The following is a 14,561-nucleotide window of genomic DNA, read 5'->3' as shown; positions in this document are numbered from 1 at the left end:
AGGAGTTTATTAATTAATTTATTTATTTTTGCTGTGTTGGGTCTTTGTTTCTGTGCGAGGGCTTTCTCTAGTTGTGGCAAGCGGGGGCCACTCTTCATCGCGGCGCGCGGGCCTCTCACTATCGCGGCCTCTCTTGTTGAGGAGCACAGGCTCCAGACGCGCAGGCTCAGTAGTTGTGGCTCATGGGCCTAGTCGCTCCGCGGCATGTGGGATCATCCCAGACCAGGGCTCGAACCTGTGTCCCCTGCATTAGCAGGCAGATTCTCAACCACTGCGCCACCAGGGAAGCCCGGCAGGCGGATTCTTAACCACTGCGCCACCAGGGAAGTCCCCTATTAAGCTTTTATTGCCTTTTTCTCAGAAATGCAAGACTGGCGGGCAGGCCTGATGGGTATGGGCTGTGAGGCCTGAGTTGTGCAGGCGGGACAGGGTGGGGAGGGAGGGGACAAGAGTGGGTCAGTGAGTGGAATTCCCTTGGGCAGTGGAGCACAGTGGCTAAAAGGATGGGCTCTGATTCAGGCCTGCAGAGGCTCAGATCCCAGCCCCACTCCTGCTGCCTTGTAGAGCTGAGGCTGGATCAGACAAGGCGTAAACAAGTAAAGCACCAGTGACGACACACAGCAGTGCTCGGTGGATGGGAAGCCCCTTGCGTAGGGCCTTCTATTTTCTTTCGCTGCCTGTCCCACCAGAAAGAGCTGGATGGCAGATCTGGATAGCCTGTGTGTGTCCTTTCTCTGGACATAAGGTACTATTCCTGGCCCAAATGGCATCATTTCTCCTGTCCTCATGGCTGAAGAAAGGGGTGCTTGGAGGAGTGAGCCCTGGCCAGAAATCCAGGAGCCTGAGTCCATCCCTAGAGCCGGGGGTAGGACAAGCCTGAGGAGAGGCTAGTGTGAGCCCCAGCAAGGGGAAGGCCAAAGGCAAGGTCACCTGCTGGAGGAAGCCACTGGGAATAGGAGAGGGTGGCCAGGGCAGCAGGGTCTTTCACAGAATAGTCCTGGAGTACCTGCAAAAGAATCACCTGGGGAGGTGGTGTAAATACAGATTCCTGGGCCCCATCCCCTGAGCATCTGATTGATGGGATCTAGTGTCTGGCCCAGGAGTTTGCCTTTTAACAAGTGCACCTGGTGACTGATCCATATTAAAGTGTGAGGGCCGATGTAGCAGAGAATAGAAAAGTCAGCTCCAGCCGACTTGTAGACCTGGCCACGAGCAGAGGCCAGGTTTGGGGCTCTTCCCATCTTTGAAGCTCATCATGACCATACTAGCTGCTGTGACTCAACCAGCAGGGTGTCACCACCCCATTTTTCAGATCAGGAAACTGAGACTTGCCCAAGGTACCCAGTTAGTGGCAGAGCCAGGGTTTGAACCCAGGGCTGTCTCTCCCCCTTCCCCCCCAAATCAGGCCCTGGTGCTCTTAATACCTGACATCCCTCTTAGTGTTTGGGGACCAGTTCTGTTCCACTGAGCCCACCAGAGAGAGAACACACAGAAAGGGGGAAGCTTAGGCCGTTGTGACCATTAATGTTGGGTTCCTCTGGTGCTGGCTGGGATGTTTCCCCGGTTGATATATTGATGAGATCAAAGCTGGTTTGCCTAATATATATCGAGCTGTTGGGCTTCCGAGTCAGTGCCCACAGTTTCCTGGCCGGCTGTCAACCTGGGGAGGCCAACCGTCCTTCATGTGATCCATCTCCGCAGCCTGCCCTTCTCTGAGAAATGAGGCGCCTGGACGGGCTCACCACAGAGCCCCTCTCTCAGATCCCTTCCCTCTCCCACCCGACCTGGGCTCCCAATAAATAAGCCCAGACTTTCTCTGGGGGGAGAAGTGGTTGTGTACATCCCTCTTCCTGCCTTCTGTTGGCAGATTTAGCCGATAGAATGTTGGCAGATTTAGCCGATAGTATTTCTTAGGGGGCAGGAGGTCTAATGGGGGGTGGGTGCAGGTGTTTGCTTCAGCTGCAGCTGTGAAGCCAGGTTTCTTCGGGGCTGGGGCAGGGAGGATGGGGGTGATAGATTTAGGGTCTTCTTGTTGGGGAAAAGGCTCAGAAAGCCACCCAGCCACACTCCTTCCTCTGTGGATTTGAAGGGCATTCCCTGTCTCTGTTGCCATTTTCATCTGAGATTCTGGATAGGACTTGGGGCTTCTTGAGAGAAGAGTCCAGGAGGATCCTAGGATCCAGCTGCTGGGATGGGGCTCCCTGCTTCACCCCCACTTTCCCTCTGGGGAAATTATATTAGTGGGGGTCCTCCAGAGAAACAGAACCAATAGGATGTTGATTAGGTAGAGAAGAGAGAGAGAGAGAGAAGAGAGAAGAGAGAGAGAGAGAGAGAGAGAGAGATTGAGAAGAGTTGAGGCATCCCGACATCTGCAGTTGGCAAGCTGGGACCCAGGAGAGCTAATGGTGTAGCTCCAGTCTGTGTCCAAAGGCCTGAGATTCAGGAGAGCTGATTATGTAAGTTCCTGTCTGAAAGCCAGCAGACTCGAGACCCAGGAAGAGCCAGTGTTTCAGTCCGAGTCTGAAGATTGGAAAAGACCAATGTTCCAGCTCAGGCAGTCAGCAGAAAGCATTCCCTCTTACTCAGCCTTTTTGTTCCATTCAAGTCTTCAACTGATTGGATGAGGCCCACCCACACTAGGGGAGGCCATCTGCTTTACTCCGTCTGCACATCCAAAATCATGTTTGGTCAAATGTCTGGCATGCCATGGGCCAGTCAAGCTGACACATACTATTAACCGTCACGTCCATGCTTTCCTTGAAGGGAAGGCCAAGCATCCAAGGCTGGTGGAGACTTCCTTTGCATCATGCCCTGAGCTGCCTGTCACCTACTAAAAGCAGAATTGCTGAGACCTGCATGCTTTCAGGTCTTACGGGGATGCCACAGGCTTGCTAAAGGGCAGTGGGTTTCCTCAGTGAGTATTTACATCTCAGCTCTCAAGGAACTCAAAGGCTGCTTGGAATGGTGAAAAGAACATAGGCTTCGGGATTAGTAGACCTGAGGTTCAAACGCTAGTTCCATGCCTTATTAGCTGTGTGACCACAAGAGAGTCCCTTAACCTCTCTGATTGTTTATTACTCTGTAAGATGGGGATGCTTATAAAGCCTCCCTTGCAGGGCTGATATATGAGGGAAGGTACTTGCACATGGTAGGTGCACAGCTAATTATTATGTTATGATTCTCTTCCTGGGTGTCAGTTTCTGCATTGAGCTAGTTGGGTTTCTGGCTTCATCCCATCTGTGTGATTTTGACCCAGTTTTGTTTTGTTTTGTTTTTTGCGGTACGCGGGCCTCTCACTGTTGTGGCCTCTCCCGTTGCGGAGCACAGGCTCTGGACGCACAGGCTCAGCAGCCATGACTCACGGGCCTAGCCGCTCCGCGGCACATGGGATCTTCCCGGACCAGGGCACGAACCCGCGTCCCCTGCATCGGCAGGCGGACTCTCAAACACTGCGCCACCAGGGAAGCCCCTTGACCCAGTTTTATCACCATGTCTCCAATGTATCTGCAGCCTCCTGGCTTGAGATGGAGTACTCAGGTATCCAAGAAGAATTTGGAATTCTGGATAGCAGGCACATAGCTGGGGCATATGGAGGCTGCCAGACTCTTAGAAGATGGGGTATTAGGATTTGGAACAGTGACACCTAGTAGGGACCAAGCCCTCATCTTTCCTTTCCTCTCTTCTCTACCTCTGATGAGCTAAATTCACCAAAGGGGTAGATCGATAACCAGAGAGTGGAGAAGGGCACAATGTCCCCACTGCAGCACATCAGGAGGAAATGGATCTGTTTCACTCAAAATATCTCATTTTGAATTTCTGCCCAAATCTCTCAGCCCAAGAGTAGGAAAATCAAAGACCCCAAGATGTTTCTAAGAACCAGAGCTGAACCAGGGAGGCAAAACACCCCTAGACGGGAAGAAAACGCTGATTAGCTCCTAATTACCATTAACTTATATATACATGCTTTAAGCCGAATCTGCAAGGCTAATGTGATTCTTTTATAACATTTTAATAGTCTGGCTGGGATGGGGAAATGAAGAAGGAAGGGTTCTGTTACCCTTCGTCAGAAGGAGGGAAGTTGTAAACAGGGATACAGGCGGCTCAGGCATGGGGCCACATCCCTTGGAGGCTTTCTGGAGAGGAGCAGGGCCTCGTGAGGGGCTGAGGATGTCTGAGACAATACCGCCTCCCACCAAAGCCCCGTTCTGTCTGGATGGGGAAGTCCATCTGGCTTGTGACTTGAAGAATGCCTCTTTCCTCGACTTTAAGAATAGCTTCCCTATGTTGGCTCTTTGGGTCCCCATGTCATCTTCCCCAGGCCTGGTTATTCCCTAGGGCTGCCAAAAACTGCCTCCAGAATCTGATGACGGAGCAGATAGAGCACTCCTTTGAGCCACGTGTCCCGGCTCTGCCATTGAAATATGACCTTGGGTAAGACCCTTTGCTGGGCTTAGTTTCTAAGCGGTGAAATGAAGGAGTGGGATCAGGTGTGCTCTGATGGCCCTTCTGAGTCTGATAAGACAGGATCTACTTCCTGGTCATTTTAAAGACTCCTCTGTCCATCTCAGGGGAATAGAAGATCCCACACTCACTCACTCATTGGGCATTTGCCACCTCCTGCTCTCCCCAGGTCCTTCTGCTTTCTAACCAGGATCTCTCTTGCTGCAACTCTCCATGTTGCCTCTCCTTGGAGGACAGAACCCTCCACCCTCCCATGCCTGTTATAGTAACTCCTCAAAGAGTTGAAGGCTGTTAACAAAATCCCTTCTACACACATACACGCATGTTCTATTTTTAAATAACGTTTGTTTCTGATTCTAGAAGTCCAGCTGTACCTGATCATTGTAGAAAAATTGGAAATAGACAAGTATAAAGAAGAAAATAAAAATCACCCATAATCCTCCCAGACAGAGAGATAACCACTATCAATGGGGTTTTTTGTTTGTTTGTTTGTTTTTTGCGGTACGCGGGCCTCTCGCTGCCGCGGCCTCTCCCATTGCGGAGCGCAGGCTCCGGACGCGCAGGCTCAGCGGCCATGGCTCACGGGCCCAGCCGCTCCGCGGCATGTGGGATCCTCCTGGACTGGGGCACAAACCCGTGTCCGCTGCGTCGGCAGGCGGACTCTCTCTCAACCACTGCGCCACCAGGGAAGCCCTATTAATGGGGTTTTTTAATGCATATATATGTAGATTTTTTTTTCCTGTTATAAAATTGGGATAATGCTGCAAATGTGGCCTTGGGTTGCCCCAAGCCTGGCCCTTGAAATTGGGCCAGGTTCTTTCTTCTGAGGCTCCTCAGGGTCTGCTCTTCCCTTGTAGGCTGCTGTCTCATTTGCTTTTCTCAAGAGGAGGGAAACCATGTTCCATGGATGTGTGTCCACCTTGGTTCATGGGCCCCCGGGAGGCCCAGAGTTTTGACTGTCTCTGAGTGTGTGTGTGTGTGTGTGTGTGTGTCAGAGACAGATGGAGACGGAGGGAGAGAGCAAACCTGTCGGTCACTGAGCAGGGGCACCCTAAGGGGAGATCACGAGGGCAGGGTGACAGTCCCCCGTGATTACAGCCCTATTTTGGGCTCTTTGTCTGAGTCAATGAGAGGTATTGAAGGCACCATCAGCTTAGTGAAGAGCTCCAGCATGGTGCAGCTGGAGCTCTTCACTAAGCTAATCAATTCCCATAATTTGAGAAAGGCAAACACATCTGCGATCTGCTGCCCATCCTGGGAGGGGCCGCTGAGGACAGGGTTGCCAGCTGAGGCATTGGAGTCAGACCCCAGCTGCCGGCCGGGCCTCCCTTGGTTTGGTGGAATCTCTCAGATTGCACCCACCTCCCCTTGGCCTGCAGACTAGGGCTTCTCAGAGAGTCTGGAGGTGTCACAGCTGGAGGGACCTGGGCTTTTACCATCCCACTGCCAGATGGGAGAGACAGGGTACCAAGAAGGGATGGGACGTGCCCAGGGCCACACAGACAGTTGGAGGCTGAGCTGGGTCTGGAGCCATGTGTAATTTCCCACCTTGCAACTTTCCTTTTCAGGGGTAGACTGAGAAGGCGGGCATGGTGGTGGAGGCGGGGAGGGGCGTGCTAGACAACTCATCAGGTCCACTTCCTCCTCTTCCATCTCATCCTCTCCAAGATCCTTCCCACCCCAGGCAGAAGAAACCATACTCTCTGCCCTATGCTTATACTGTTTGGTGTCTGACTGTCCTCTGTCCAGGGGAAAGTTCTACCTAATATCAAACCCAGCTTCTTCAGAGATTCCCTTTCCTTCCTTCATTTAACAAATACCTGCTAGGCACTAACCTCCCTCCCCAGAGTATTTTAGGCCACAGGAACACAGCAGGGAACATGACAGCCAAGTCCCTGCTCCCTTGGAGCTCATGTCCACTGAGCTGTGGGGCTCTCACTGGGAGGCAGAATGGGTCACTTAAATCTAGCAAGTACAGTCTGCAGGGCACAGAGTCATACATATGCGACAGGGCTCCACTGCACCTGTTCAGTTACTGTTGCTATGGAGCAAACTATCCCAACAGTTAGTGATGTGTGGCGGCTGATATATTATGTTCGTGGATTCTGTGGGTTAGGATAGGGCAGGCACAGGAGAGGGTGGCTTAGCTCGACTCCACAGTACCTGGTCCTCAGCTGGGAAGACTAGAAGGCTGGGGGAAACTTGATGGCAGGGGGCCCAGAATCACTGGAGGCATTTTCATTCATATGCCTGGTGGTTGATGCTGGCTGGCAGCCAGGTTGTCAGCAGGAGCTCCCACATGTGGTCTCTCTGCATGGGCTAATTTGGGCTTCCTCACAGCATGGTGGCGGGGTTCAAGGATGAGTGTCCCAAGACAGCCAGGTGGAAGCTGCATCTCCCTTTTTAGCTAGCCTCAGAAGTCACGGAGCATCACTCTGCTGTGGCCACAGCCCACCCAGATTCAAGGCAAGGAATGCAGACATTACTTCTTGATGGGAGAAGTCTTAAAGTCACATCATGAGAAGAACATGTGAGGTGGGAGATATTGTTGTGGCCATCTTTGGCAAATACAATGGGCCCCGTGGGTGTTTTAGGAGTTCACAGCCTTTGGGGAGAAGCAGAGTGTTAAAGAATAGTAGCTGTCATTTCCTAAGCACGTATACCTACCAGGCACTGTGGTCAGCCTGCTCTGTATATCATCTAGCAACCTCGATGGTGAGTACTGTTAGCCCCGTTTTGCAGATGGAAAAACTGAGGCTCAGAAATGCTACACTGTCTGCCCTAAGTCATACAGCTGGGATTTGCACCCAAATCTGTCTGCCTCCAAAACCATGGCTCTTAACAATCTGCTACACTGCCTCTCCCTCCCTGTCCCTAAGTAGTTTTTACCCCCAAAGTGTGGTGAGAAGCTTAGACAAGTAGCTTGGGGGTGGGGGGTGCAGGGTGTTCAGATCTGGGAAGGCTTCTTGGCAGAGGTGACACTTGAGCAAGGCCTTGAAAGATGTTTTAAACTTGGACATCTGGGGACGGGAGTAGCATTCCTGATGGAGTAGCAATGGGATAGAGGGATCACCCAGGGAGTGCTGACATGACTCGGAATCCTGGTCTTAGACCCGCTCACACACCAACACATTGTAAACTGTACCCTGGGCAAGGCAGGCTGAGGCTGGCAGCCAGTGGATGAACTGAGTCCCCAGAAAAAAAAATGCAAAATTGGCCCCTGTCCCTTTCCACCATATTACCATCAGCTTCCTCCTTCAGTGGCTGGGAATGGGGTGGAGGTTCCCCCAATCCCCCACCTCCACATGCAGACCTGGGTTTGCCCTTTGGAGATGGGGTGAGTCTGAGCTGCCTCTGGTTCTCTCCCACAAGTTTCTGCTAAAGCAAATTGGGCCTCAGTGCAGGTAGCCATCCCCTTGGCTTGTGTTAGGGCCTCAGAAATGGGAAGTTAAATGTTTGCATCCATAGGAATCTCAAATATTACAGAAGCAGTTCCCGCCCCTTCCAGGCCTCTCTCCCTTTCAAGTCTTCCTCTCCCACCCACCCTCGGCACCCCCTCCCTCCTCTTCCATTCCCTAACTCCACTCTCCTGTCCCTCTCCAGTTTTCATCTTTCTCTGTCTCGCATCTCTCCCATGTCCCATCTCTCAGTCTCTGTTTCCCTCCTTCTCCTTGCCCTCTCTCCTTCACTTTCTTTGGGCTGAGGGCAGCCCCCTCTCTTCCCGGACAGACAGTCTAATTGAAATGGAGCATTCTAGAGAATGTTAATAGGAAAGATAGCATTAATTAGCCAGCGCTGGCATAATTAGCTTCCCCTTCTCACTGCCTGGCCTCTAACTGGATAATGAGTCTCTCTCCGTCCAAACAGAGGGCAGGCAGGACAAGGGGACAGGCCATGCCCGGGGATGCCGGAAGGCCTCTTGCCTTTGGACCACCCTGCTGGAGTCCTCAGGCTGCCCTCTCCTGCCAGGCCCTCCTGCTGCTTGTGCCCACATCTTGGGGAGACAGATGCCCAGCCCCTGTCTGTGCCTAAAGGTTTGACGTCCCTGGAGCTGCATATTAAGTGGTCTGAGCCCGACAAACAGTGGCCACAGCTGCAGTGTCCCAAAGAGGGGGTGGAGAGCTATTGAGAGTTCTTGAGCAGAACTATGACAGGCATCTAGCCCTGGCAGAGCCGCATGGGCACTGGCTGAGCACATTATAGTCCCCAGAGAGGAGCAAAGAAATCTGCTCAAGTGACAGATAATATACTACACAGGCTGAAAGTGCTTCCACCCTTGACACGCCCCACAGCCATGTGAGGCAGGAATGGCCACCTCTGTTTTACAGATGAAGACTGAGGTTCAGGATGCAAACTAGGGTCTGACTCCGAAGAGCATGCTCTTTCCCTTCTACCCTGATACTTTTGGATGCCTTTACAGTTGCTCGTTAAATAAAAGTGATTGCAGCAAAGTCACGCCTCACATTGGCTTTGAGTTCTAAAATCAGAGGATGCAGCAAAAATTGGGAAATCATACATCGTCAAAATTCCCCTCGAATATCCCTTACACAGGGAGGAATTTCTCTTCTGTTTGCAACTGGGCTGTGATTCTCCTTTTTCTGTGACCTTGAAAGCCCTGATCTAGTTGGGAGATGTGATGGGCAAATAATAGGATTTTTCTTTCTGTTTTGTACACATGTGGTTGAATTCAGTTAAGTGCCTGCTTGATGCAATTCCATTGTAGTATTTGTCTTGGTTATGAGTGGGCAGGGTTAACGCTCAGGGTGGGCGACTGCAGCTACAGGGCACCATCCTCTTCTTCTCTGCAGCCTGCTGACCCTCTCCCTCTCCTGTAGGCTATGGACTCGGAGGATGACCCCTTGCTGCAGGATGTGTGGCTAGAGGAGGCGCAGGAAGAGGAGGAGGAAGCAACGGGTGAGGCCTTTAGGAGGGCCCAGAAGCCGGGGCCCCAAGCTGGGGCAGGGGGGCAGTGTTGCTGGCGGCACTGGACCTTGCCCTCCCGGCCTCCAGCGTCAGGCTTCTGGAATACACTGGGCTGGGCCTTCACCAATCCGTGCTGTGCGGGGCTGGTGCTCTTCCTCGGCTGCAGCATCCCCATGGCTCTTTCAGCCTTCATGTTCCTCTACTACCCGCCGCTGGACATTGACATCTCCTACAATGCCTTTGAGATCCGCAACCATGAGGCCTCCCAGCGTTTCGACGCCCTCGCGCTGGCGCTCAAATCCCAGTTTGGGTCCTGGGGGCGCAACCGGCGCGACCTGGCCGACTTCACTTCTGAGACGCTCCAACGCCTCATCACAGAGCAGTTGCAGCAGCTACAACCAGGCAATCGCTCGCGGCCGGCCGCCCGGGCCCCGTACCAGGTCCCCGCCGCGCTGCGGCTTGGCTCAGGACTGTGGGACACCTCCACCGCTCTGAAGCCAGCAGCCAATCGGAGCGGGCGTCTTCGGCGAGCGACTCCACCCCTGGGGAGCCTGGCAGCCAACCAGAGTGAAGCCCAGGTGAACCAGGGGCCGGACAGGAATGGGCGGCGCCAACCCAGCGCCCCTCCCCCCACGGCGGCTGCGGCCAATCAGAGCCGTGCCCGCCGCGGCGCCTCGCGTTGGGACTACTCACGCTCCTATGTGAGCGCCAACACCCAGACGCACGCGCACTGGCGCATCGAGCTGATTTTCCTGGCGCGCGGCGACGCAGAGCGCAACATTTTCACGAGTGAGCGGCTGGTCACAATTCACGAGATTGAGCGCAAGATCATGGACCACCCGGGCTTCCGGGAGTTCTGCTGGAAGCCCCATGAAGTGCTGAAAGACCTGCCGCTCGGCTCCTACTCTTACTGCTCCCCGCCCAGCTCGCTCATGACCTACTTCTTCCCCACTGAGAGGGGTGGCAAGATTTACTATGATGGCATGGGCCAGGACCTGGCCGACATCCGGGGTGAGCAGCCCTGGGTGTGGGTGGGGCAGGGCCTGTAGGGACCAGGTCTGAAGGAGGCTGGAGGCGGGGCTTGTAAGGGGTGGAGGCTGAGGGTAGGTGGGGCTTGTAAGGGAAGTGGGTGGTTAATGAGGCTGGGAGCGGGGCTTGGAGGTTAAGGGAAGGCTTGATTCTTGACTCAGTACTTTACAGACTGGTCGGAGGATGGGGTCGGAATTGGCTGTGAGGTGGAGTCAGGCTGGAGCTGAGTGCTGGGCAGGCCTGGGGGCCATCATTGAGGAAGGGCAGGGAGTTGGGGTTGGGGGTAAGATGGGATCTGAGGGAGGCAAGGAAGGAGGTTTGTGTGCACACCTGGATTGAGGGAGACTGGGAGTTATGCTGTGACCAGAGTTAGGCTTGGGGTGGGGCTTGGGCGTGAGGTTGGTTAGAGGGAAGGTGGGGTGTGGTTACAGAGAACTGGGCATCTGGAGAGAGGCTGGGGTTGAAGGAAGATCAAGGTGCATTAGTTTGAAGTACGTTAGGGATGGGACTTGAGAAAGGATGGGGAGGGGCCAGAGGCTGGCTGTGGAGGCGGGGCTTGGGTTTGCCTTTTAAGGGGCACATGGGCGGGGTTCTAAGCAGGTGGAGGTGGGACTGGGATGGGAAGGAGTTACAGGACTGCAGAGACTGAGCCTTGGAATTAGGTGAGGTTCAAACTGAAATGGAGGTGTAAACTTAGTGGGAGCCGCCTGAGCATATCTGGGGGGCTGCTCCCCTTGGACAGCTGTGATTTCTCTAAACCATCCGTTCTATTAGAGACAGTTGGAGGTAGCCCAAGCTGGGACAGTTTTCCATTTCCTCAGAAAGGGGGTGAGGTGTTGAGGAGGGCAGGATGACCCTGATGGAGGGTTGTTGGGAGCTGACCCACTGAGCTCCTTGGACCCCTTGACCTCTGCCCCTGCAGGCTCCCTAGAGCTGGCCATGACTCACCCGGAGTTCTACTGGTATGTGGACGAAGGCCTCTCTGCAGAAAACCTCAAGAGCTCCCTCCTGCGCAGCGAGATCCTCTTTGGAGCACCCCTGCCCAACTACTACTCGGTGGATGATCGCTGGGAGGAGCAGCAGGCTAAGTTTCAGAGCTTTGTGGTCACCTATGTGGCCATGCTGGCCAAGCAGTCCACTAGGTAGGCAGTCCAGCTGCACCCGGTGTGTGCCTGTCCTGTCCTTGTTTGTACCAGGAAAGGGCTGTATTAGCATAGGGAATTGGTTTCCAGGTGGTTCTTTTCCCATAAACCCCAGATCCCCTTACCTGCAACCTTTTCCCTAGGAGATCTTTCTTTTCAGATCAGGGGTGGAGCCAGATACATCCTCATCATCACTCTGACAGATGAAAGGACACTTTTCCTGATCAGTGCTGTTGGTTTAGTGAACATGACAGCTTTGGAGGAACTTCTGCCCTGGAGGTCTTTGGTATTGATTTTCTCCTGAGGTGGTGCTAGAAGGCTTTCTGGAAAGAGTATTGACCAGGGCATAAGGAGTTCCTCTCTGCTTCTACTATCCAGGGAGATAGTGGGCAAGTCACTTCACTTCTCTGGGCCTCTGATACTGGTAAAACGGGGATGATGACTCCTGCTACCCTTCTGCAGTCATTAGGAGGAGACGAACTAAGAGATATGAAAGAGCTTTTGGGCAGTGGGTGCTTTGATCGTCCTCCAGCCCTTGGGATGTGTGTCTGAGAATACAACTGGGCCTCTCGCCACCAGGAAAGACCATTGGATAGCTCATCTGTCAGTCCTGCAGGGCAGTAACTCCAGTGCCTCTTGGTCCTCTGCCCTGACAAGTCATCCCCCAGCACAGGAGGAATGAATCTGACTGAAATACCCTCGTTCCTTTATTGAGCAACTACTGTAATAATCAGAGCTAACATTTATTGAGTGCTTACCGTGTGCCACACACTGTTCTGAGCCCCTTATACACACCATAAGCGTCTTAAGTTATTAGGTTATTATGGGTAACTTGTGGATTTGTTTCTGTGGTCTGTTCTTTCACTTGGTTTTTGGTCATGTGGTCCTGCCTGTGAGTATGCCTGGTAATTTTTACTGAGTGATGAACATTATATATAAAAACACAGAGGTCCAGAGAAAGTTTTTCTTCCAGAGAAAGTTTATCCTTCCCTCCACTAGGCAGATGGAGTTGTGACTGATCACCTTAAATAGCCAGCAGTTACATGAAGTCGAGGCAGGTTTGCAATACTGAAAATTCTCAGCTTACCTCTAGTTTGCCCTTGGTTCTCTAAGATGTTCAACTGAGAGCCTGGAGTATTATGCAGAGCCCCTTCCCCTGACAGGTTTCAGACCCTAATCTTTGTCTCTCAAAACTGCTAAAAATATCTCTACTCTGGTTTTTCAGAGCCTTTCTGCTTAGCTTTGTAGCCTCATACTCCACACGGCCCCAGTATTTGGCAGAAGTGCTGAGGAAGAAACTGGCTTTATGCTATGCTGGTCTGCAAGTCTCTGCCCAAAGCTCTGCTAGTTTTTCTGACTCCCTGCCTAGATTTTTAGCCTCATGCCTGTGTTCAGAATCAGCAAATACCTCAGGGTAAATGCAGCTGTAGAAGGGAAGCTTACCTTTTGTAGGTTCTTTGCTTTCTGGAGTCTTAGCCCTCTAGTTCTCATTGCTTCAGGAAGTCTCTAATGTCATTAAACAGATGATTTCTCAATTTTATCTGACTTTTTAGTAGTTCTAGGCAAGAATATTGTTCTTGCATGAGCTATTCCTTTCTACTTGAGAGTAAAAGTTTGGGCCCATGTCTTTTTATAGCCAGTGACTAAGACAGGGCCTGGAACCTAGAAGGCATTCTATAAAAGCTATACAAATGAATGAATGAATAAACAATTGATTGAACTTTCAGTTTTCTACTCTAATGAAAGATCAATTAATCCATTTAGTTCAACAAAGTAGATAATCCAAAGATCTTTTCTACTTGGTTTTTAAATGTCCTGTTTGGTTTTTTAAACAGCTTTATTGAGGTATAATTGATATACAACCAGTTGCATATACTTAAAGTTTCCAATTTGATTAGTTTTGACCCATGTATACACCATGAAACCTTCACCACAATCAAGATAATGAAGAGACCCGTCACCCCCAGAAGTTTATTCATGTCCCCTTGATAATCACTCCATCCTGCCTCACCTTGCCTTTCCACTGCCACCCCAGGACCACTTTCTGTTTTTTATCACTGTATATTCATTTTCTAGAGTTTTATATACATGGCATCATATAGCATGCACACTTTTGATTGCTCTCTTTCACTCAGCCTAATTATTTTGAATTGTATCCATGTTGTTGCATGTGTAGATGGTTTATTCTTTTTAAATGCTGAGTAGTATCCATTGTGTGGAGATGCCATCTTTTGTTCATCCACTCAGCTGTTTATGGGTATTTGGGTTGTTTCCAGGTTTGGCTGTTGCAGATAGAGCTGCTATGAACAAGCCTTTGTGTGAACAAGTGCTTTCATATGTCTTAGATAAATACCTAGGAGTGAAATGACTAGATCATATGGTAGGGGGGGTGTTTAACTTTTTAAGAAACTGTCAAGTTGTTTTCCAGATTGGTTGTACCATTTTGCATTCCCACCCAGTGTATAAGAACTCCAGTTCCTCCACAACCTCTCTAACACTTGGTATGGTCGGTGTAAAAAATTTTAGCCATTCTACTAGGTGTGTGATGATATATCATTGCAATTTGAATTTGAATTTCCCTAATTACCAGTGATGTTCACATGCTTATTTGACATCCATTTATCTTCACTGGTGACTATTTAGATCTTTTGATCCCTTTAAAACTGTTTTTACATTTAGATCTGTGATATTCCATTTTTAATTAATCTTTGTATATGGTGCGAGGCATACACTATAAACACTTTGTATGTATTGTAACGTGCCAATATTTATTTATTATTGTTATATGACTATCCAGTTGTTCCAGCATCATTTGTTGAAAAGATCATTCTTTCTTCACTGAATTGCCTTTGCATCTTGGACAAAAATCTTTTGTCCGTATATATGTGAGTCTGTTTCTGGATGCTCTGCTCTGTTCCATATTTTTTATTTGCACACCAGTATTACACTGTCTTGATTCTGGTGGCTTTATACCATGTCTTGTCCAAGTGTTAGTCTTCCAGCTTT

General features: G+C 51.0%; 1 protein-coding gene across 1 annotated transcript in view; it reads left to right on the top strand.

The window, feature by feature from the left end:
• DISP3 (dispatched RND transporter family member 3) overlaps positions 1–14,561 on the top strand; it is a 50,339-nt gene that overhangs the window by 10,990 nt on the left and 24,788 nt on the right. The window contains exons 2-3 of the mRNA XM_029229404.1: positions 9,297–10,395; positions 11,336–11,555. Coding sequence (XP_029085237.1) covers positions 9,300–10,395; positions 11,336–11,555 — 1,316 coding nt within the window. The 5' untranslated portion in view covers positions 9,297–9,299. The remainder of the gene's footprint in view (positions 1–9,296; positions 10,396–11,335; positions 11,556–14,561) is intronic.

This window comes from Monodon monoceros, unplaced genomic scaffold, assembly GCF_005190385.1.
Source record: "Monodon monoceros isolate NGI ecotype Baffin Bay Population unplaced genomic scaffold, NGI_Narwhal_1 Super_Scaffold_18, whole genome shotgun sequence".
NCBI classification, from domain to species: domain Eukaryota; kingdom Metazoa; phylum Chordata; class Mammalia; order Artiodactyla; family Monodontidae; genus Monodon; species Monodon monoceros.
This window is presented reverse-complemented; position numbering and strand designations above follow the sequence as displayed.